The 25,897-nt window shown below is 28.2% G+C and overlaps 1 protein-coding gene across 3 annotated transcripts in view; it reads left to right on the forward strand.

Moving 5' to 3' along the window:
• Positions 1 to 834: 834 nt before the first annotated feature.
• The window catches only part of LOC111040069 (microtubule-associated protein futsch), a 28,393-nt gene continuing 3,330 nt past the window's right edge, over positions 835 to 25,897 (forward strand). The window contains exons 1-7 of one of the 3 annotated variants that reach the window (XM_022323791.1): positions 835 to 960; positions 8,164 to 8,329; positions 16,250 to 16,348; positions 16,444 to 16,616; positions 16,910 to 17,461; positions 17,955 to 21,142; positions 21,431 to 25,887. In XM_022323791.1, coding sequence (XP_022179483.1) covers positions 8,212 to 8,329; positions 16,250 to 16,348; positions 16,444 to 16,616; positions 16,910 to 17,461; positions 17,955 to 21,142; positions 21,431 to 25,887 — 8,587 coding nt within the window. In that variant the 5' untranslated portion in view covers positions 835 to 960; positions 8,164 to 8,211. Of the gene's footprint in view, positions 961 to 8,163; positions 8,330 to 16,249; positions 16,349 to 16,443; positions 16,617 to 16,909; positions 17,462 to 17,954; positions 25,888 to 25,897 lie in introns of all 3 variants that reach the window. The other 2 variants (XM_022323792.1, XM_022323790.1) reach the window with 2 other exon arrangements.

Below are 25,897 nucleotides of genomic sequence, written 5' to 3' on the forward strand. Positions count from 1 at the left end.
TATTCATGTACTCGTATAATGTACATTGAACAAATCTGTGAAATGTTGAAAAATGGTAATTTATTGAATTTTAATAATTGTTAATATTATAATTATACTCTAAAATACACACCATTTCAAATGTCAATGTCAGTCTTAGATTTTAAAGATCACTCGATCACAAACATTTTGAAAGCAAAAATTGACTGCAGCTATATACGTTCCGAACTAGGATTGAACGAAGTATATATTAGACGTCCATACATATAGGTATATATAAAATATAATGGTACCTATATACTATATCTGTATAGAGTTTATCGAATTGAGGCATACAACCGTTTTTGCTCAAATATAGGGGATCTTTAGACAAAATGAAAAACAAAAACCTCTTTCTTTAACTTGATGTCATATTTTATATTATATAGCTGTGTACCTTTATAGACTTATGGTAGGTATACGTACACCTATACGGCTATACATATACATATAATACAATATTATTATGTGAAGCCCGTAGCGCTGACGGCGTTCCTATATATACGTACATTCAAAGCTGTCTCTGTTGTGGGGGGGGGAGGGGGGGCACCAGTTCGATTGGCCTAGAAAAATGCACCCTCCCCCCGACCAACGAACAACCGCACACACTCCGACACCCGACATAACCGATGCGCCCGCGGTGCAGCGGTCCCTGCGCGTTTTTGCGATCGAAGCGAGGCGCTCGTCCCGGCGAGCCGTTTAATACGCCGCCTACAACACCGGTAGGCCGCCGGCCGGGGGAAATACAGCGCCGCGATCGTTGGTCCCACTGCGTGACCGTCCGGTGGATCCTGCGTGATCCGGCTTTCCTTTGCGCCGAGACCGCAACACTACCGCAGTCCCTGAGACACGGCGGACACGACGAATCTAGCTGAGGCATTTCCGGCACGGCAACCGAAGTGTACCCACTGGCTATACTGTATCTACACGTCTTGCAGAAAGGTACGTGTTACTTATCAATTATTAATATTCGGAATTCATATTTTTAGACAGTGACTTTAAATTATATTGTTAAGGTATTCCAACGATAAAATTACCATATTTCGGGTCTCATGACTTGTCGAGCCGTGTATTCTCCGAGTCTTCGCTTATTGATCTTATCAAGAACGTTCTTTTTCTGTCCTGCTCACACTTCTGAGTGATTGATTGGTACTTATTGAACATATAGCCATACCCTACGATGCGTCTTGATGTCGTTTCAATCTTCTGAGTTGGTTTCGTTCAATTCTTTTCCAAATTATACGTTTGTAGATGCCAATTTCCTTAAGCCTTACGAGTACAATATAGGTTTATATTTACGACGTTATTGTTAATCTTATACTACACGATTTCATTTCTTGAATGTAATTTATTTTTAAAAGTTAATAATTTTGATTTTTGAAGTATCTAGCGTGACTACATTATGCATGCGATTACCTACTACTGTTATTTTAATGTGAAATGTCGACTATGTTATGAAAGTTAGAACATTTAATTTATAGCATTAAATTTAGCTACTACTGATTTGTATATTAGGCAATTATATATTTACCTTTTTTACCGTACCTCCCGTAATTAATTTGCTTAATCTATTTTGACAAACTGTCAAATAAAAAAAGGTTAATTCAAGTTTCAAATTCAATATTTTTATTAAAATATTCAATAATAAAATTTCAAATTCTTCATAGTAAAACATTAAAATAAAATACTTGCTGTATACATTACACATACATTACGTATAAATAATATTATTATTTTATCCTAAATAGAACACAAAGCAAATAACAAATTATTCTAATAACAAAATGTAACCATGTGAAATATTAATAATTTTTTTGTCAGTTAAAAGCTAATTTATTCATATCTAAATATATTTGTTTTATTCACTTCATATACAATAATATTATGATAATATTTTAATAATTATAATTTATATGAGTTATTACTCACTAATTTTATATTTAATAATTAAAAATCCTTCTTAATGGTTTTATAATGTCTAGTAATACATTTTAGTCTGCACAGGTAATTTAACAAATTTAAGTTGAAAGTTTACAAAGGAAAGTTTTTTCTTATTCTTATATGACGTCTGTGTATTAATTATATGCATACCTAAATGTTATTTAAAATATTATTCTTAATTTATGACTAAAAATGTTATATTTGCTTAATTTGAAGGTATATAATTATAAAACATAATATTATGACGATTGAAATAATTTAGTTCTGATATTTATTTCTATAGCGGTTAAGAATTTTTATATTTTTTGTTACGCACTTAGGTATTCTAAAAAAAAATCATCAATATTACATAATAATTACTAAACTTTACGTTATTTGTGTTAAAAATAGTTCAGGAACATAAAAATTAAAATTTAGTGTTCACTATTAATCAAATGGTTCATGGTCGGTTAAAGCATTTAGTTGCGTGATACTCATAAGTTGATACTGTATAGTAGGTACATATAAATATTAAATATATAATATGTCATTTGATATATAAGTCTCAGAAACTATTAGTGTTTTTAGAATTTATTACTTATTGGCTGATTACCAATCAATTTTAATCATATTATCATAGTCTACTTTATTTAAATATATAATATTTTATAACAGCGTTAAATATACTTGCACTATGCACATTGAGCACAATACCTATGTTTTTTTTTATATAGCTAGATGTTAATTAAAAAGACTTCCTAGAGAATATAAAAATACTGTTATTTATTTATAGGTACAGTTTTCATTTTTACTTATAAAATTTAATACAAGGATAATTTTTTTTTAAAAAAATACGTTATATAATATTTTTTATTTTATTGTAAGAAATACATTGATACCGTTTAATTTAAATTATAGGGAATAATATTGTAAATCGATAAAAATTCTAAGTGAAGTGATTAATGTGTAGGTAACAATATGATGTTATTTATATGTTTCTGTATTTACACTTTTTCTATTATGTGATCAACATAATTTGAATTTGTTGAGTTTCCCTTGTTCTCTAACTTTGAAGAGGTTATTTTTTGGTTAGTTCAATAGTTTCTCTTTGCATAATGGAAGACTAATAAAAGTCACACAGTTGACTTAAAAAAAAAAATTCCGCTTGGTTTAATAAATTTCAGTTTTAAATTCAAATTTGTATGCTGTGAATATCTTTTATTGACATATATCATACATTTATAACCCTATGCCTAGATTAACAGAGAAATACGAATGAGCAATACTAGAAGTTGTGGGACCATAATATATTATTATCATTGTCAATTTTATATAAACTATAGACTACATATATTATATAGTTATTATTTTCTTTAAACATAATTGTTTACTAACATATTAGTATTATACATATTACATAACCCATATTATACAGGTAGGTACTGTGACATGTTAATTCATGTCAAAATGTCAGCTTATAATTAAAGTAAATAAAAAAAAAAATTATTTTTTTGTTTGAAGAAACAAATTATGCAGTATAAATCTCAACACCTTTTATAAATTAATTGAAGTGATAAAATTAGAAAAATACTCAATGAGAAAAATTGTGTGCCCTTATTATAAAGAAATGGACTCTACGCCTAGCTGTTAAGATTATTGTATATTTATAAGTTAAATATAATATACATTTAGCAAAGATTTTTAAAGGTTTTTCTGAAAGTTAGAAATGTTTGAATAACAATATTGCTTATTATTTTCTTAAATTAATAACTTAATTTTACTATCGGACATTTTTTTGTTAAAACCAAATAAAATATATTGAGTAGGTAGGCTATGAATACTGGAGCTAATTCTAGAGCAAATTTCGCAGTATGGGATACCTATTATGTTCTAAATAGATTATTTGACTGTCTTTTAGGTAAATCCTACTTTTCTTTTATTTGGCTATAATTTTGTATTAGTTATAAAGGTCCAAAGCCTCTACTCTCATTATAAATTAAATACCTTGAGGTGTAATATAATTAATGCAAATTACGTATATGAAAACATTATGTTTTTCATCAACTTAAAGAAGTGAATTATTTACATAAACACAATTTAAAATTTAAAAAAGTAGGATTTAAGTAACTTAACTGTTGTAGATTATATTGATAATAGATAACTAGCAGCTTTTCATTTTCAAATTCATTTCAATAATATTTAATATTATCTTTTTCGGTAGCCTCAAAGTTCGAACGTTTAATGAATTTAAAATATTCAATGTACTTTATCATTGTTGAAATTGTCCCAATTGTTTTATATACCTATGTCCTATAATCTATACATTAATACGAATATTCGTTTAGCTTCTGTCATATTTTTTTGTTCGCTATTTCCTGTATACATTCAGGCGTCTGAAATTAAACATAAAATGATACTATTTTGTTGTAATAACGATGTGTTCATATAAATATAAAAAAAGTGCAAAAGTATATAAATTTGTGCTTTACGTGTTCAATTGTAAGTTGAGAAAATACATTTTTTTATTGAAGCGAATTGTGTTAAATAATTTTGAGTAAAATCTTATCACCAAAAGTCGTTCAACGAAAATTGATAAAACATTGTATATTATAGCCCAAAGTAAAGCTAGCATATTTTTATCGAAAAATGCATTCATTCACATATAATACTGTGAATTGAAATAAATTTATCAATCTTTCTCAATATTTACCTATTAAATTGTTGGCAGAGTTAATGGCATACTATCGACATGTGAGATATATATTATTTGATTTTAGTCTTATATATTTTAGGTATGTTTAGTTTTTATTATTAGTGTAATTATCTAACCATGGTTTTTAAACAGATATAAAAGAATAATTTGTGTTGTAACTAATGTATGAGTTAGACATACATTGAATTATTTTATTTAAATATAGATACATGTTTAAGAGGACGTTATACCCGCTGCGTTGTCTTCGTCTTGCAAACAAATAACATAACAAATTGCACATTCTGAATTATTCATTTAATTTATGTTATGTTTAATTTTAAATTGAACTGACCAATTACCAAATTTAGAAGTAAGAATATTATCTAGTGAATAATATGGATTTTTTATATTGTTATTTGAATATGAGCTTTGATTATTTTAAAACTGTAAATTGTGCAAAACACAACAGAGTTAAATTTACTATTCAAAACTTACAATTTGCCATATTATGCATTTGTAAGACGGAGAGTAGGTATGGCGTCTTCTTAATGTTAAAACTTAAAACTAATTTTTTTTTATTTAATTAATTTATAATTTAATAATAAGCTCTACGCGAACCTAATAAATTATAATAGCTAACCAAAAATAAATTATTCATATATCTATACTTAACTTTATACCTGTATAGATATTAGATGGTGTCCCGCGAGGATTTACCATAAATTTAAGTTATGTAATAATGTAAATGATAATACTTTGCTATTTTAAAATTAGTAATCACTAATCTTCACAAGACATTTTGTATTTATAATTTACTGACTTTACTATTAATGACGCAGGTTTTAGGCATTTTAGAAATAATTAATTATTTATTATATTTTAAATTTATATTTAAGTATTATATATTTTATCACTAATACATAATATGAAATTAGTAATTAGGTACACTGAAGTCAATATTAAATAATTAACAATAATAATAATTTATAATCTAAGAGTTTAATTTACTATTTCAAATAAATATTACCTTAATGAAATGTATACATTATATATAGGTATTACTGTCAATAATATAATTTTATTATTATTAAAAACATATTTTAAACGACCTAGTTGTATTTTCATGAATTTCCTCAAATAGTAGATAGTATATGTAAATAGTTGCTAAGGTAAGATATTTTATTACCTACTTTAAACTTCATTCCGTGCTTGATATATCAACATGCCTCCGAAATACTTACATCATTTTATTTTTTTTATCTGTAAATTGTCTCATTCAATTTTAGTATCGTTTTATCAATATCCATGTTCCAATTTTTGTAGAAGTTATTGCGTAGTATGTATAAAATATTTTAGAATTTCGCCTACCCTTAAATTAATCGTATAGTGTGATACAAATAAAAGAAACATTAGGTAACACTTAAAATAAAATATTAATATTATACTTTTGTACTTCTTCTAAAATTATTATTACGATAGTCACTAGTAACTTAAGAAATTTGGCTATATCAGGTTAATTGGTTCTGATAAACTATAATAGTGATGATTGATAAATATATTATTTCTTAAATAATTTAATCACTGGTATAGATATTATTATTCAGCGCTTTAACCATTAAACCAGCATATTGCATAAAATCTAATTTATATCTTCAATATTGTAATTTATAATCATTACTGTTGTTTCTCACGTCAAATGTGGTAGCACATAATATTATGTGAATAATAATTAATATGCATATATACCGATATCCAATTTTAGATAAATTATTATTTATGCACTCCTATGGAAATTATAGGATAGCAAGGTATACCTAGGTGTATTTTTTGAAACAAGAATGATAAAATGAAAGAAAATAGCTCAATATAGATTAAAGTATTTTTGAAGATATAAATTAAATTTCCAGCAGTGAATATGTAAGATTGCTTCAAACGTTCGGACCACTCCTTTTCCTAAACAAAAAAATTATAAAAGTGGATAAAACTAACAAAAAACTTAAAAATTAAAAATTCTGAAGATAACATGCTTTAAGATACGATATAGTTTAAAAAGAATAAATCTTTTTTTGATGATTTTAATTTATTATAAAGAAGCCTTAGACGCAGCATTAACGATTTCGACTTAGAAAAACAAATACAAATTATACGCCTAATTGTTTATTGTTTATTGTTAATATAAGCCTTTTATAATTTTTGCTTTTAAATTACTTAAAGTACCAATTTATGTAAAGAAAATGTATTCATTGCACTGCTATAGACAAAATATTATTACAAATATAATTGTTTTAATAACCTATTTTATGTTTGAACAATAAAGTACCTTGCTGTCGAGTTATACTTCGAGATCAATAAAATAAAAAAAATAAAAAAAAAACTTTTATGATATTTAATAGGTACATTAGGTAGGTAATGTATTAATATTTTATGTTATAGACTATATAGGTATTTTATAAATTTGTTTTGATAATCTTAATTTTTACACGGATAAAATATAAATTAAACATTGAACTAGTTACTTTATTTAATGAATATTTAATTATTTTATTGTATCTACATATTAAATGTTAGAAAGTATAGTAAAATGTATTTATATGTGCATTTATTAGTACAAGTTCTATATTAAATTTGATTCAAATTTTAATTTAATTTGTTTGGTACGGATCAAATATTTATAATTTTCAGTTAGTTTATCGAACTGAACCAAACATCCTCAGTCTAGTTTGATTCATAAAATAATTAAAATAAAATCACTAACCATAGTAATTAATACAATTATTAATCTCGAAGAATTCAATTTATTTTTTAAAAATTAGTTTTATCCTGCCATTGAACGTTGTCCGTTGAATGGGTTAAGACTTTAAGAAAATAAGTCAAATATCAATTTTTTTCAGAAAACGAAAATATTCTCATTTCTGCATTTGCTGTAGTTATAGATTGTATTTATACTTCATAACTAATTTAAGAAAATAAATAAAAGTTATTTATATATTTGTAATAAGAACTACATAATATGAGTATCACATTGTTTACTACAAAATAGAGTAAGAATCGTAAAAATTAAATTTTACACTTGCTCTATGTCTTAACATTCTTAACTGCAAAAAAGTCAACTGTATTAACATTAATAAAATAATAAATGTTTATTAGGTGGAAGAAGATATCTATGTTTTTAAATTAGGTGTTTCATTATTTTAGTGTAGTTGACGTTGCTACATAAATTAATTTCTATGATATCATATTATATTTTTGAATGTTTAATTTAATTTATTATACGCCTAGCCAATAGCCATATACATAATAAGAACTAATTAGAGAGATTAAATTGCAATTTCTTAACACAATTTATGAAAATAAGAATTATTACTATTAAATATTAATACACATTATAAACATTGGTTAAGAAGTGTACTTTTGAAACTAAAATATTTATGTATGGCCTTTTTAGTTATTGAGCGTTGTAGTTACCAATTTATGAACACATTAATATTCCATTGATCACAATTTTATTAATGTGACTTTTTTATCTGTTGCAGGCATAATTTAGCATATCTAATGAAACTTTGAACACGTAGTAATTAAAAATGGGCAACCCATCAGATCACGTCGAAACTCCGCTCACCGGCGGGTATCTACTGATTGTATTAGCCGAACCCAGGAGTGCTGAACACAAATTAGCCATACTGAAAAAACTCACAAAAGGTAAAACGAATAATAAATAATAAAAATGTATATATAAATAAATATACTTCAGACAGGTTAAGTAACATGGGTTTATTTTGAGAGATAAAATCGTATTGGGGTGGCGTACGTCTGGGCATCATTTCTATTTTAAAAAGTTCTGTCTCCAATACTCTCAAATGTCATCAGTTAAAATAAAAATTAACTGGATTACGTACGCTTTGAAGGCAGAAAATCGATGAAATAAAACTAAAACTAAAAATGATGCTAAAAACGTATATATAAACCTATACAGTGCTTATAGAGGTACATTATTTACTGTTTAAAATAAATATAATAATAATATAAGATGAGTAATATTAATTGACTCAAATCTTTATAAATTATCTACGTTTATTCCAAATATTAGTGACACACAGCATTTTACTTCAATATTATAGTTTGTTGTGCTTTGACGAGGGATTTTATTATTACTCGGTCTGATGTAAAAATATGACTACTCAGGTCTTGTAGGTATTCTAATAGAATTGTAACATGTGTTTCAATGTTGCCGCAATCTGTTTAAATATAAACTGAATCCGCCCAAGACCCTTCATTTGGTAGTAATTTTAAACGAGAACGTGTACACGAGAGGACAAAATGTGCATGTCAAATTAAGACATTGTGTGTTAAAATAAAATCTTAAAATTAAAATATGACGATACATTGTCTCACAGTTTTGTCATAAAATTAACATTATAAATCTATATAATACGCTTGTTGTTCATTAAATAATATGATAAAAAATTAGGTTTTCAATTAATATTATTGGATTTATGTTTTTTTTATACACCTTTATAGAATTAGACGAATTTTTAGTGACATTCAAATAGTCCGTTTGGACCTAATAAGTCGAAACTATCTAACATTTTTATAATAACAATACGCGTTAATGAGTATTTTAAAGTTGACAATATTATGGTTTAGGTAGTTATTAACCAAATACATTTTAAGATTATTATTTAATATTTACTTATTTTATTAGATTTAAAGTAAAAGTTTCATGTATCAGTATGTCTTTAGCACAGTACTGAAATAAAAATTGTATCTACTATAATATTATTATAACATTTTATTATAACTTGTTTTAACTATTTATACTTAATAAAATATGAGTACATCATCTGCCTCGACGAAAAAGGTTGTATCTCAAGTTTACAGCTTTTTTTATACACATATAATGTTGTTACAAATATTCTATTCATAATGCAAACAAATACTATAGTAGGATACCCTAATAAAAGAGTTTCTTTTTATATTAAACTATATATAGAAGCAACAAAAAATAACAAAAATAATCAATAGTATTACTATTTAATATAGGTTCAAATTAATATGACATTAGCCGTTAGATATATAACAAAACGCGTTTATTCCCTACCAACACCTTGGAAACGTTGAATGTTGACGTCATGAAGATATATTCAAATCACTGCAAATTATTATTTTATATTCTATTAACTGTCAAGAAATTAATTCTCACCTTATGTTTATATTCGGTTAATATTATTTTTAATAAGTTGTATCATTATAGCAAACTACAAAATTTAAAAAATAAACATTTAAAACTTACCAATACGTGAAAAAGTAATGTAATTAATATATTATTACTTATTATAATAGTAAAGTTAAACGATTGATTACTAAAACTATAAGTAAAGAGAAGCTTAGAGATATTGATAGCTTAACATTTTTCATATTTATTATTGTAAAATGATTGAACCGTTATTTAGCAGTAGGTATTTTGTATTCACTATTTTTATGATATGAATCAAAAAAGTTTGAAGTTTAACTGTGGTGGAAGGTGTGAAACAAACAATAGTTTTTTTTGTTTAACGTTTTTTAGTTTTGAAGTTCATATACAAATCGGTTATACTCGTAACATATTTATTCGTTACAATCAGTGCAAATTGTTAAAATATGAACACATAAATCCTTTTCATAGGTACATACAATTTTAAAATCGTTCTATAAATATTTTAGAACCCAAGCTCAAATGCGTTTTAAAATTTAATAATTTATCACGACTTTCAAAGTTTCAAGTATAAGTAAAGTTGCACACCCAATTTCTGTACCGTATGTTTATTATTTATTGTTTTAAATTTTCTTTTATAAGGCTTTGGTTGTTAGAAATGCAGCTTTCATTTTAAATTACCCTGGCTTCTAAAATAATTCTAATTTTAAAATGAATTTGGTTTTTCAATGTTCAGATTTCATTGTAAAATAAATGTGTTTTTGTTTATAGATTATTTTTCAGATAGGTAGGCATCCATATAATATCCTAAATATTTTATTTTATTAAGATTAAAATATATGTTAGGATAATAAGTTTAGTGTTACCACATTAAATTAATGCTCCTATCTTTGATAATCGTATACACACATTTTTGTTATTATTAACTTAGGTGTGGGTGATTTGAATATATTATACTATATTATGTACCTACTATAATTTTAAATTCGTAATATTTTTAGGCTATTAAGGACTAAGGAGTGTCCTGAAGCAAAGCAAAATACTTTTTTCAAATAAAAAAATTAATAACCTTTTAACACTATGAATACATCTAAATTATTGATCTTTATGTATTATGGATAATAGACCAACCCGGGGGGTAGGTTAAGCCCCCTCCAGATGTCCACCTATGAGCATTCATATAGATTTAATATCTGCCCGTTTTTACTCATCTATAGTATTTATACTTATATAATACAATAATATAATAAAGTAAGTACCTAAAAATAAGTTTTTTTGTTAAAGATTCAAGATTGTATTTATCTACCAATAGTCTAACAAAAGTAAATCATTTTTCGATATTGTTTTGATCAAGAATTTCACCAGATAAAAAAAATACGATTTCTTCAATATTCGTTAATCGTTAATGACATGAAACATTAAAATGTCATTATTTTAAATCTAGTTTGAATGTGGTGCCATGATTAATGCAGAGATTAGTGAGATCTTTCACTTAAGGTTTTTTTTTTAATGTACAAATATATTTTTATAAATAATTATTTTAAGTATCAGTATACAATATGTAATTAATTTATTATGGTGTATTTTATCCATTTAATTTCTTTTTATAAATAACCGAATTAATTTTTATGAATTGTGCATTACTTAATTTGGGGTAATCAGTTTAGATACTTATAAAATCTGTAATAACGATTAGTCCAAAAGTTAAAATGTATGATGGTCAATAGTGTAAATTTTATTGTATCGTGAATTATAAAACATAAAGATTAATGTACTAAAAATAAATTTGTTTTAGCGTATTATTCATAATTTATAGATAGAGTTTAAAACAAAAAATTGCTGAGTTTTGTTTAATATTAATTATAAATTATTCATTGAAGTGTAAAGTAAAAAAAAAAATGATACTTTCACTAAAATACACAGTGACAGTAGTAAAAGTTTAAAACAAAACTCTAAAATAATTTCAATTGTTTCAAACTTAATTGTTTTTTCTTGGTTGCGACTTGCGAGTATCAAAGGACAATGATATATACAAATTCCAGATATAATATTTTCTAATCTGTCTTAAAAATAATACATTTTAGATGCGTTCACTTAAAAGTTACGACTTGAGTAAAGATTTTCTAACTTAAGAGGATTTCAGTACCTACACTTTTTGTTTTCACTTTCTGATCCTGCAAGTGCAATATAGAAAATTCGCGTTAAGCAGTACTAACCTTATGTGGTTAGGTTTAGCATTAGAGTAGATTGACCTATGTCATTCTTAAAGAGAAGAACATTATCTGTGTTCTTAAGATGGTTAGTAGCGAGATATGATCATTTTAAAATTGTTATATTTTACATATTTATAACTCGCATAAAGATTTAAATATCGTAAAAAAGAAACTGAGAAAGTGAGAACACATATTATGTTTTAAACATGAAATTTGATGCTAGATCAATTCACTCTAATACTTAAGCTAACAACACGTCAAGGTTGGTTCTGAGGATCGTAAATTATTGTTCATGTTCCGCGTGGGTCAATGAATGAAAACAAATAGTGCGCTGACCCGTCTTGGACGAAAATCTATATCAGTTATAAATGTGATAGTGTAGAATAAATATATACCATCGAACCATCTTCTAGTCTAATATAATTTATGTTAGTGGATTTGTATTACAATTTACAATCCTGTCAAGTTGAGATGAGAGAGTGCTTATATAATAATTTCCATCGAGTCATATTTGTATTTATCTCAAAGCCTACATGGTTTAAGTACTTTAAGCTTCGAAAAATATATATTTCTATTTTTAATTGCCAGCTGTGGTGAAATAAATTCGTAAGAAAAAAAATAAAAATAACTTACATTTTTGTATTAAACAGTGTATATGGATACTTAAGATTACCCCAAGTCTACTATAAATAATAAAAAAAGCCACTGTAGTTCATATAAGGGCACCACCTTGTTTTGAAAATATTATCACGTAAATAATGATGTTGTAAAATAAACATAAGTTGTATGATTAGATACGTTTCTGTAATGTACTAATATCCTAAATACCTATAATTACCATATTATGGTCACATAAATGCATAATGACTACTTATAGAACCTTGCGTGTAGTTGAACTATATATAGGAAGTATATTGTATATAGTACCACGATTTGTATAACAGTTTCGTGATAAAAGCCAATCATTTTGTAAACACTTTTTCTATAAATATTATATATTATCGGGACCGTCTATCTATAACAAGGTGAAAATCTTCCAATTCTGAGAATTAATAAATTCAACAATTTTGTGAGAAAATTTTTTCTGGCAACTTTTTACTAGTGGAGATAGAGTAGGTCAGGTATTGATTGGGCTGCGGGACTCAGCAGTGACGTTGCCGAAGAGCAGGGCGTGGCTTATCTGACTACACCCTCTCACCACCCCCTCCCCCTCAGACACACACACAAACACATACACACTATAGGTTTAACGGTATCAGCTGGTGTCCATGAGCATTACGCAATATCCGTACAAATGTCAGGTCAAGTGATCGACGAGTACCTAAAAAGATAGAGCAAAGATGGAAAATAAAAATCAAGCCCTTTAAGTTTTTTTCATTTTGCTGAAGAGCTATGTCCCCCTAAGTGAATATTTTATACTCACTTTCTGTGTGACATTCCATAACTTGAACTTCGCAGGCACTATAATGACAAACAAAAGTACATCATCACAGAAACTGAGCTCGTTAAACTTGCAGAATGCAGAATACTCGAACCATAAAATCACAACACATCACTAAAAAAAAAAATATATAATGATGAACATTTTAATCATATTTTTAAATGTTATAAGTATTTAATGTGCATTAAATGTATGCTTTGAGAATATAAAATAATTGGCTAGTATATATCCGCTAGTGGTGTACTGGTGTTAGTCTTAAATTCCCTTAACACTTGTCCTGTTTCGTTAATAATACCTACAATTTATCAACATAATTAATAGTTATACACACACACTTATACTTTAAACCCGGTAGATAGTTCATCGTTTCTCGTAATAGGACGGTTATGTAAAACAATGGATCTTACATAAATTATCGTAAATAATTATTCATATATAAATATAATACTATAGTATTATAATACTTATTTTGTGACACCCACGATTAACCATTTAAGTCTAAGACCATCGTTTATACATTTATAACTTTAATACCAAAATTAATTGTATTTATTAATTAATATCTTTATTACAAATATTTTTTGAATCAAACCTTCAAAAAAGTGTATTCTGGAGGAAAGTAAATAGTAGTCGATGTACTATTGTCAAAGATTATATTATAAAACGTGAACATTTTTAAATATTTTATTTTTACGTAATATTGAAATGGTGACAACATTTATTTTATTTTTTTTTTTCAAATATAAATTAAAAGCTACAACCTATGTAAAATAAGAAAACGTATTATAAATTATTATTTATGATAAATTGTTATTTTAAAAGTAGTTACTTACATTAATATTAAGCCCATCGTTACTTAAAATAATTAATTTTAATAAAAAAAAGAAATTTAAGTTTTAATTACTCATTGTTGCCAAATCATAAAATATTACCATCATGATTTATGATTAAAAACAAAAGTGACATAAATAAAAATTGAATGGGCCCACTAAAGTCATTTACTGTATTCTTGATGTTATTTTATTTACTATTTTCTTCAAAATAAGTAAACGAAGCAATCATTATTTTTTATCAATAATAAAGTGAAATATTAATAATTATCTACATTATACTTTAGGGTATTAAGTTATCTAATATTAAATACTATTATTATTGAAACAATAAAATAATGGGATCATCGTTGATTTATGATAATGTTCAAATACTGGAAAAAGAAAATAATTTTAACAAATTTATTCTTTTTGTAAAATATAATTTAGCTTTTATTTTCTTTAAAAATTCTATAATATAAAATATGAATACTTTTAGAGCTATTAAAAACGATTTAGCTAGAATATTATATAAAAAGTATACCTGCGGGTACAATATATTTTTTTGAAATTTAAAAACGTATTTTGTTATACCAACACATTTAGTATTTTTAAAACGTACTTATGGTTGTCAGTTATGATATTGCTAGGCAAATATTATTTATTTATAAATTTTAATTATCATTAAAAAAAACATTATATATTAGAGAAATTAGACTCTGAGATTTTAATTAAAGTTATTTAATACATACCTACTATAAAAATGTGGTTTGGTTTGAAATATTTAATACATTAATTTTGTTGAAATATTGATTGTTTTCTCATCCGACTCAACTATATAAGCTAGTTAAAACAACAGCAAATCGATGTAATCCAATGTAGGTATTGCGCTTATACAAGTTGATGCCGCTTATTATTTTAATTATAAAAAGCATCGGTTACTAGGTAAAGAAGCTATAGAAACTATTTTTGGACAAAAGTGATTGATGGACATCCAACAATGGTTTCTTGCTCCAAATATAAAATTTGATCGATATTCCAAACATGACAGGCTTACATGAAAATAAAACTTTTACAAATCAATAGGTATATTATGCAGTAAATATTAAAAAAAATTTTTCTTAAAAACCTGACAGTCAATTTTTCATATAATAATAATCTAATAAAAATTTTTAATGATAAATAATAATAAAAATAAATAGCTAAACAAATGTATGGGTATAATTGTGCTCATAAATTTTTTTTTTAAGGCTTCAAATACATAATTTATTAGCCTGCAATGGCTTACAAAATTAGGTAACAATTTTTTTTTTATAATTTCCTTGATATTGTGCTTGTATGAAGTATTGTTAATCCATTGTTTTAAATGTTCGATATAAGATCGGCTATCTTGATGAAGACTATAATATTCTTTTTTCTTCTCCGTAATTGAATACTTCTTTGAGTGGGATTGTGTACTCATACAATTATGTGGCAAGAAACGTTAACATTATAGACTACATAGTTTTATAAAAAAATCACCAAAATTAGATTTTGCAATGCTGGTGTTTAAGGTCTTTCAACCCACAACTGAACTGTTTTCTTATTTTCAACAATGTTGAACTATATTCCGTTATAAACTATAATATTGTAAACATTGAAATATAACGAATTGGTTAAAACAATATAAAACAAAATATGATACTTGAGTACATGATATTTGAATCCAAAATATTAAACAGGAACAGACTTCATTAATCTATAAATTTTGTAATATATTTTTTTGTGTTAATAATATTATCAAAAGATCTATTCTTATCCCTGTGGAAATCAAAATTATAATAATAATGGTAGGAATATCAAATGAAAATGCTCTGCACACCAACTAAAACACGTTTCACTTATAATCTATTATTTATTGGAAATTACATGGTAAATATTGTTGTAATATTCTGTAAAATAATCACGTATTGGTTAATATTTAAGGGCTTTCGTGTTGGAATTATGAAGAGAGTGGCGTCGACATAGTTACTGAATTCAATGCTATTGTTAATCAAAATATTGAAGGCGAAGAAGGCAAAAATGGTATATTTATGGCTTAGTTTAGTTTTTATAAAATAGTAAAGGAGTATTTACTAATAAAACAATTTTAAATAATGAATTTTTAAAATACATTTTAGGTGAACAACTTTTTCAATATGCTAGTGATAATTTAGTGGCGGAAATTCTTATTAACCCTCAACACAGTACATTAGTGCAATGTGTAAGAAACTTATTAGCTAGTTTTACTAAGTATAGATGTATCATACATGCGGGATATTCGTTCACAGAAAATGGATCGTGGATCCTTCAGGTTAGTTAATTTTATTTAATTAAGTACCAGTTGATATTATTACATTTTGTAATCAATTTTTATTATAATTTATAATTAATATTGGATATCATTAAATTTTTTTCACTTCTATTTCAACACCATTATTATGTGTATATATAATATACATATATATTGTGTTCAAAATAATAACTTACATATATTTATTTTATATTATATCGATAGAATATTAAATCATTTATGATCAACAACTAGTTTAAATTGAATCATCAATTAAAATATAATTGTATTAATAATTGTTTCTATAATTATAGGACGGTTCGTTTTCTGTCACTGACTTCTTAGATGCATATAAAACAGCTGAAGCTCAGCGCACGATTAGACTCCATGAAAATCAGATTCGCATTGAACTTCATTGTTCTGCAGATGCTGATTGGAATCAAGTTGGCCGAGTTAAGGGCACACGTTTTCTGTTGAACCCACCTGAAAAAATAGTTGAAAATGGATCAATAGAATCAATCGTAAGATGGCTTTGTGATAAAATTGAAGTTGCTGAACTTGATATACTACTTGAAGGGTCGCAAGTTGTTGGAAATATCAGATTTAGTAGACCTACCCTATATGTGTTTCCTGCTGGTCAAGGCGATTCCGCTTTATTTGGTATTAATGGATTCAATATGTTAATTGACGGAGGAGCTGGAAGAAATTCTTGTTTTTGGGGTTTCGCAAGACATTTGGACCGATTAGATGCAGTTCTATTAACAAGACTCAACAGTAGTAATTTGGAGGGAGTTGCATCATTTCTAAAACGAAAAACCATGTCTTCATTGTATCCACAAATAGGACATTTTTTCTGTAACTTCAAGGTAAGAAATTTTACATAATAAATCATTTTAAATTCACATAAGAAGTATTTCCATTTTCTTAAGTGAAGTATATAAAAATAATGAAAAATGTATTCGAATTGAATATTTTTTAAATGTTTTGTTTCATTTCAACTAACCCAAGCTACGTCAGAACTGCCCAACACTATTTTATACAATAACTTGTTTAAACTCAATGTATCATGCATACGATAATTACTTTAAATTAAATATAAACAATGTTTAATAATATTAACGGTTTCGATATAAAAGTTAAAAAATTCAATATTTAGTACTTAGTACGACCTTATGGGGTTTTTATAGCTATATAAACATTTTTATTTATATCACCAACATATGTTTCAATCCAATTTAATTACTTAGAATATAAAAATATTAAATAATGTTTTCTTTTGTATCATATTAAGTATTATAAAAATAGGTATTAATAATATTCACGGTTGTTTTAATATTTATAATATATATTTATTTTCAGACAAGAAAACAAATATCATCCCCTGACATAGATGCTAAACAAGATATTCTTTCAATTAGCTTAATTGATACAGCACAAAGCATAATAACTGATCTTAAGCAATTACAACTTCGTCCTCATTTATGTTATCGAAATATAAATTTAGAGCCAATAAATCTATATCATAAAGTTGGTCATGGAAAATTAGATATGTATGTATTAAATCCTTCCAAAGATAGTAAAGAGGTAAAAGACTTTTTGGCAAAATGGAATGAAGGCGATCAAAAATTATTTAATTCTACAAAAGATTTACAGTTTCCGCTGCCGAACATTATATCCGTTTGTACACTACTAGTATGGCAACCAGCAAATCCAAACACTACAATCACTAGAATTTTGTTTCCAGGAAGTTGTCCTCAAAATAAGATATTTGAATCTTTAGAAAGAGTCAGACACCTAGAATTTTTAAAACATCCTTCATGTTCTATTAAATCAATGAGTTCATCTACATCGGTAACAGTCAAATCTCAGACGACTAAGAAGACTGTTCTTGAAAAAATGATTCCAGGTGAAACTAAAACCGTTAAGACTATGGAAAATTTAGAAGTATCAACATCGGCCTCAAATGCTGTTATACAAACAGCTATAATACCAACAGTGCCCAAAGAAGGAATTCCAAAGCCAAAGTTTCCCGTTGAAACAGATAAACCAAAACCAAGCATAAAATCAGTTACAAAAGAAACATCAAACGCAAAACCAAAAATTGAACATAAATATAGTTCAATTAGCGCAAAAGTAAATTCCAACAAGGTTGTCCAAAAAAGTTCAACTACCAAAAAATCGTTAAAATTATCATCTAAATCTCCTCCTACTGATAAATCATCACCCACTACTCCAATTGAAAATCAAGAAAAAGCGCCTAAACCATTTAAACAAGTTATTAAGCCGAAATCAACAACTACAACTTCAAAATCTCCTTCAAGCACTCCTACTAAAAGTAAGAAAGAGGAAGCCAATCGTAAAGTTTTAGTTTCTTCGAGAACAAATTCAGGCCTAAAGCGAACTCCAATAACTAAAAAAGAAATAAAACCAGCTCAACCAAAAATCACGGAAACTTCTTTAAAAAAAGACCCAAACATAGTTTATAAATCAAGTTTGATCAGTTGTGACAAAGACAAAAGTGGTGAAGAAGAAGATATTTTGATTGTAGAGAAAGTAGCAATTACACCAGAAAAATTATTAACTCCTGATGGAAAAAAAATTATTGCAAATGAATTGGATGGCATTTTAACAACAGCTAAAGATATTGTAACAAAAGAAAAACTGTCAGACTCTGGAGCTACTACAGCGCCCACTATGCCGGAAGATGAAAAAATCACGGAATCAAAAAAGGAAATTGAAGTTAGCGAATCAGACAAAAAAATTGAAGAATTTAAAAAAGCCAAAGATGCATTAAAAACACCAGATGAAGTGGCTGATTTACCATTTCACGAAGAAGCAGATGAACAAAAACCAAAAATTACTGACAAAGAAATTGAGTCAGAGATTGAAACCCAAGAAATTGTGCAAGTAGAAAACGCCGAATATGTACTGGTTTCATTAGATTCCTCTCCAGAAGTATTAAAACGACAAGTGTTGGACACGGTAGGTTTATTAGATACCGAACTTGAAGAAGATTCTGATAAAGAAGATGAATACGCAGAAACAAAACAAAGTTCAATTCTTCCTGATATTGATGAAAAAACTAAATTAATAGAACATTTACTTGAATCATCTAAAGATTTATGTGAAATAACAGACAAAATTGATGAACTAAAAAAACAAAATGAACATGAGATCACCAACCACCAAATTCATGACCATTTAGATAGCTCTAATCACGATAATACTAAAACATCAAATATGTGTACTCAATCAAATAAACAAGAAAACCCAACACTTATTCAAGAAGGAGCAACATTTGAATTACAAGAAGAAAAGAGTATCAATGAACAACATTCAAAAATTGTTTATGAAAATAACAAAGATTTACATAAAAGTTTTCATACAGATGAATGTAATGCAGAAAAGCGAGGAAACTCTGAAGATTTAAAACAAATTATGACAACTCAAGAAACAGATACAGAATTGAAAAACATTGAAAATAAAACTATTTGCCAAACTACAACATATCCTGAATCACTGAAAACAGACCAAGATGAAACTAAAATGTCCACAAGACAAGAACTTGAAACAGTACCGTCAGATTTAAATTTACACGAAGATTCAAACATAGTTAATATACAACAAAAATCAGAAACTCAAATAAATTCTGACACTGAATGTGAACATCAAGAAAAAACAACTACTGATGAAATAAAAACGAAAGAAAATAAAAGTTCAAGTAGATCAAGTTCTATCTGTGAGGAACATAATAGAACAAATGAGACAAAATTATCCACCAAAACAAGTTATGACGAGCCTTTAGACACACAAGAAATTCATAAAAATACTGATAAAAGTGGATCTACTTCACTTTATCAAGAACAAGACAAAACAAATATTACAATTGATAAAGAAAATTCAAAAGCATCTAACAAAACAGGCTCAGTTTGTGATGAACCTGTGAAATCACCAGTTCATGAAACAATTACAGCGACACATGCAGTTACAAGTAGATCTGGTTCAATAATTGAAGAACCAGAAAATGTAACTGATATGCAGAGGTCAAAAGCATCTAGCAGGGCTAGCTCAGTTTGTGACGAACATGTGAAATCTCCAGTTCATGACACAATCACAGCAACTAATGTACTTCTAAGCAGATCTAGCTCTACAACGGAACACCCAAAAATTATTCCAGATAATGGCACTGATATGCAAAAATCTAAAGCATCTAGTAAGGCTAGCTCAGTTTGTGACGAACCTGTAAAATCTCCAGTTCATGAAACAATCACAGCAACACATGCAGTTACAAGTAGATCTGGTTCAATAGCAGGAGAACCAGAAAATGTAACTGATATGCAGAGGTCAAAAGCATCTAGTAGGGCTAGTTCTGTTTGTGATGAACCTGTGAGATCTCCAGTTCATGACACAAACACAGCAACTAATGTACTTCTTAGTAGATCTAGCTCTACAACGGAACACCCAGAAATTATTCCAGATAATGGCACTGATATGCAAAAATCTAAAGCATCTAGTAAGGCTAGCTCAGTTTGTGACGAACCTGTAAAATCTCCAGTTCATGAAACAATCACAGCAACACATGCAGTTACAAGCAGATCTGGTTCAATAGTAGGAGAACCAGAAAATGTAATTGATATGCAGAGGTCTAAAGCATCTAGTAGGGCTAGCTCTGTTTGTGATGAACCTGTTAAATCTCCAGTTCATGAAACAATTACAGCGATACATGCAGTCACAAGTAGATCTGGTTCAATAACACAAGAACCAGGAAATACGTCTGATATGCAAAAATCTAAAGCATCTAGTAGGGCTAGCTCAGTTTGTGACGAACCTGTAAAATCTCCAGTTCATGAAACAATCACAGCAACACATGCAGTTACAAGTAGATCTGGTTCAATAGTAGGAGAACCAGAAAATGTAAATGATATGCAGAGGTCTAAAGCATCTAGTAAAGCTAGCTCCATTTGTGATGAACCTGTAAAATCTCCAGTTCATGAAAAGGTTACAGCAACTAATGTACTTCTAAGTAGATCTAGCTCTATAACGGAACACCCAGAAATTATTCCAGATAATGGCTTGGATATGTCAAAATCTAAAGCATCTAGTAAGGGCAGCTCAGTTTGTGACGAACCTGTAAAATCTCCAGTTCATGAAACAATCACAGCAACACATGCAGTTACAAGTAGATCTGGTTCAATAGCAGGAGAACTAGAAAATGTAACTGATATGCAGAGGTCCAAAGCATCTAGTAGGGCTAGCTCTGTTTGTGATGAACCTGTAAAATCTCCAGTTCATGAAACAATCACAGCAACACATGCTGTTACAAGTAGATCTGGTTCAATAGCAGGAGAACCAGAAAATGTAACTGATATGCAGAGGTCAAAAGCATCTAGTAGGGCTAGTTCTGTTTGTGATGAACCTGTGAGATCTCCAGTTCATGACACAAACACAGCAACTAATGTACTTCTTAGTAGATCTAGCTCTACAACGGAACACCTAGAAATTATTCCAGATAATGGCACTGATATGCAAAAATCTAAAACATCTAGTAAGGCTAGCTCCATTTGTGATGAACCTGTTAAATCTCCAGTTCATGAAACAATCACAGCAACACATGCTGTTACAAGTAGATCTGGTTCAATAACACAAGAACCAGGAAATACGTCTGATATGCAGAAATCTAAAGCATCTAGTAGGGCTAGCTCAATTTGTGATGAACCTGTTAAGTCTCCAGTTCATGAAATGATTACAGCTACTCATGCAGTAACAAGTAGATCTGGTTCAATAGCAGGAGAACCAGAAAATGTAACTGATATGCAGAAGTCCAAAGCATCTAGTAAGGCTAGCTCTATTTGTGATGAACCTCTGAAATCTCCAGTTCATGAAACGATTACAGCAACTATTGCAGTTACAAGTAGATCTGGTTCAATAACAGAAGGACCAGAAAATACGTCTGATATGCAAAAATCTAAGGCGTCTAGTAGGGCTAGTTCAGTTTGTGATGAACCTGTAAAATCTCCAGTTCAAGAAACAATCACAGCAACACATGCAGTTACAAGTAGATCTGGTTCAATAGCAGGAGAACCAGAAAATGTAATTGATATGCAGAGGTCCAAAGTATCTAGTAAGGCTAGCTCTATTTGTGATGAACCTGTTAAATCTCCAGTTCATGAAACGATTATAGCTACTCATGAAGATACAATAAGTTCTGGTTTTAGAACAATAGAACACGGAAGTACTTTAGAAAATGTTACCGATATACAAGAATCCAAAACAGAAAGTACAGCTAGCTCAGTTTGTGGTTTACCAACTGAATCTCATGTTAATGATACAGTCAACGCATTAAGCAGTACATCCAGTTCTATCACGCAAGTATCAGAAAGTATTCCAGAAAACGACATTAATAAGGAAGGATCTAGTAAATCTGTCCCTGTTTGTGACGAACCAGTGAAATCTCCACTTTGTGAAAACATTATATCAGAAGATGTCATTACAAATATATCCAGTTCTATGACACAAGGACCAGAAAATATCACAGATAATCAGTGTTTAAAAGCGTCCAGTCAAACCAATTTAATTAGTGAAGAACCGGTAAACTCGTCGGGGCTAACATTAATTAATACTAATGAAAGTGAATCAAAAAGTATATCGAGTTCAGTTAATCAAGAACAAGGTATTGGACTCTTTTCTATTGCGGACAAACAACAAAATAATTCATCTAGTAAAGATCGATCAATTTGTGATGAAATATCTACAGTTCAAGAAAATATATCGTCAAATATTGCTAATACAAGTATATCCAATTTAGAAAGTACGTCAATAAATATCCTGGGTGAGCAAGAATTAAAGACCTTAAGTAAATCTGTTTGTGATGAGCTTTTAAAATCACCTGGTCTTGAAATCGACACCGAAGAATGTGTAACAAAAAATACGTTGAATACTGAATTGGATAAAGTGGAAGTTACTACATCTATGAATGCAGACTATAAATGTGATGTAACTACTATGTCTCCCAACAAAGAATTGTATGAAATAGAAAATAAAGTCATGACTCAATCGAGAATTGATTTTTGTAATGAAGGAATGGTGAATACTTCTATTGATGATCATCAAGAACCTAAAGTATTTAACAATGAGGGTTCTACTCATAGAGAACCGATAAAGTACCAGGAAAAAAATTGTAATGAAGATTTAATTTCCAATAAAACAAATTCTAGAGAAGAATTACTTGAATCTTTACCTACAAGTAATAATTGTTCTACTGTAGATGATATTATATCTGATAAACCTCTTAAAGAACAAAAATCCATTTCTACATTATTAATAAGTGAAAATAGTTCACTTAACCAAGATACAGAATGTGCACTTATAATTGGCACGAACAAACATGATTTTGAATCATGTAGTATAAAAGATTCGTTTGACCAGGATAAGAACAAATCCTCAACATTTTCGTCAAGTAGTACAAGTTCAATTTGTCAAGAAATAGATACTCAATCTTCAAAACTTTCTAGTAGAAAAAGTTCTGTTGTTGATGAAACAATTGATAATCCTTCAAAATTACAAATTATGGAAAAGAGTTCTAGTCTTCAGGAATCAAATGTTTATGAACACAGTATTGATGATAATTCCAAAATATTCAACAAATCTGGATCCTTGTGTGATGAAATGCTAAACCTGCCATTTACTAAGGTAACAGAAAACATAATTTCAAATAAAGCATATGAACAAGCAGTTTCTTCAGCAACTACCATCGGAAGTACAGAATCTAAAATAAACAATGAAGTTGAATCAATGTGTGAAGAATCTATTAAGTCTCATAATAATGAAATTTGTACAAAAGAAAATTTAATTTCAAGTATCTCAAGTTCAATTCACCATGAAACAGAAGATGAAAAGTGTCAACTACCAAGAAATAGTTCTGTATTTGATGAACCTCAGAATTTACTGATTGATGATAATACAATTATTTTGTCACCTTCTGACAATAAAAATAAGTCTAATGTAATTGAAAAAAAACCTGAAGAATCAAAATCTTTAGGTAGAATAGGTTCTTTGTGTGAAGAAATTGCGAAATTTTTAACTGATAACGATAACAAAACATCAACTATTATTAAGCCTGAATCACAGTGTAGCTTAAACGAATCTCTTCCTTTAAAAAGTGAAAAAGAAGAATTAGAAGTTGAAACTGAAACGTTATTACAACTTAATAAAAATACTGATACATTAAACAAGGTTGAAAAATCTCTACAACTTGACGATAAAGTTAAAGTTGATGAAAAACATGATAACGTAAATGAGAAAAATACAGATCATAGTCTTCCTGTTGAAAATATCACTGTTTCTAATAATAAGTCTCCGAATATCTCAACATTATTGATTGAAGAAAATAATAAGACTGGTATAATGAATGTTGCTCAAATAGTAGGGAAAAATATCACTGACGAATCTCTTACTAAGCATACCGTGATTACTGATAATGAATCCAAGAATTTAAAAACTGTCACTCCGACCTCCAATATTACTTCAGAAGAATGTATTAGTAAATTATCAAACGTATTAATTGAAGATGTAGTTAAAACATCTGATGATAAAAATAGGATATGTGATTCATCAATAACAGACATTTGTATGAATCAACCATTAGGTGTTACTTTGAATATTGAAGACTTAGGTGTCACTAAAGACATAGTGATGCAATTAAAAAGAGATGTACACGAAGCATTGCACCCATGTAGTAGTGATGACGAACGGCCATTTACTCCACACAGCGAGTCTAGCATGTCTAGATCAGCAATGAATATTGATGATGACGACGATGATAACGAAGACAATAAAATTGAAACTGATGATGATATGCCCGGCTCCCCTATGTCTACTGGACCATCACCCGTACAAATGCAACTCGATAATCGACATGTAGAAATTAACATGGATTTTAATAAAGCTATGCAGGAACATAGGATTACTAGAGGTGAAGATTTGACAACTACTGAAGCAAACGGTAACCACGTTACAGAAATCAAGACAACTAAACATGATAATATTAACCAAAACCAAGGTACATCATCCGATACGGTTCAGAGTTGGGGTAAACCATTAGGTCTACCACCAGTTCAAAGCATTAATAATAACGGTTTTGATCCAATTCGCGAGTGGGGAAAACCATTAGGTCTTCCGTCTCCAACACAGCCGATCCTTGAACTCGCTGAACCTCAAAATATGAGTAGTAAGACAACACCCAAAAAGAACGTGAAAAAGATTATAGACAACAAACCAATAATTAATGTCATGGGTAAGAATAT

Source organism: Myzus persicae, unplaced genomic scaffold (genome assembly GCF_001856785.1).
Source record: "Myzus persicae strain clone G006 unplaced genomic scaffold, MPER_G0061.0, whole genome shotgun sequence".
In the NCBI taxonomy this organism is placed as follows: Eukaryota; Metazoa; Arthropoda; class Insecta; order Hemiptera; family Aphididae; genus Myzus; species Myzus persicae.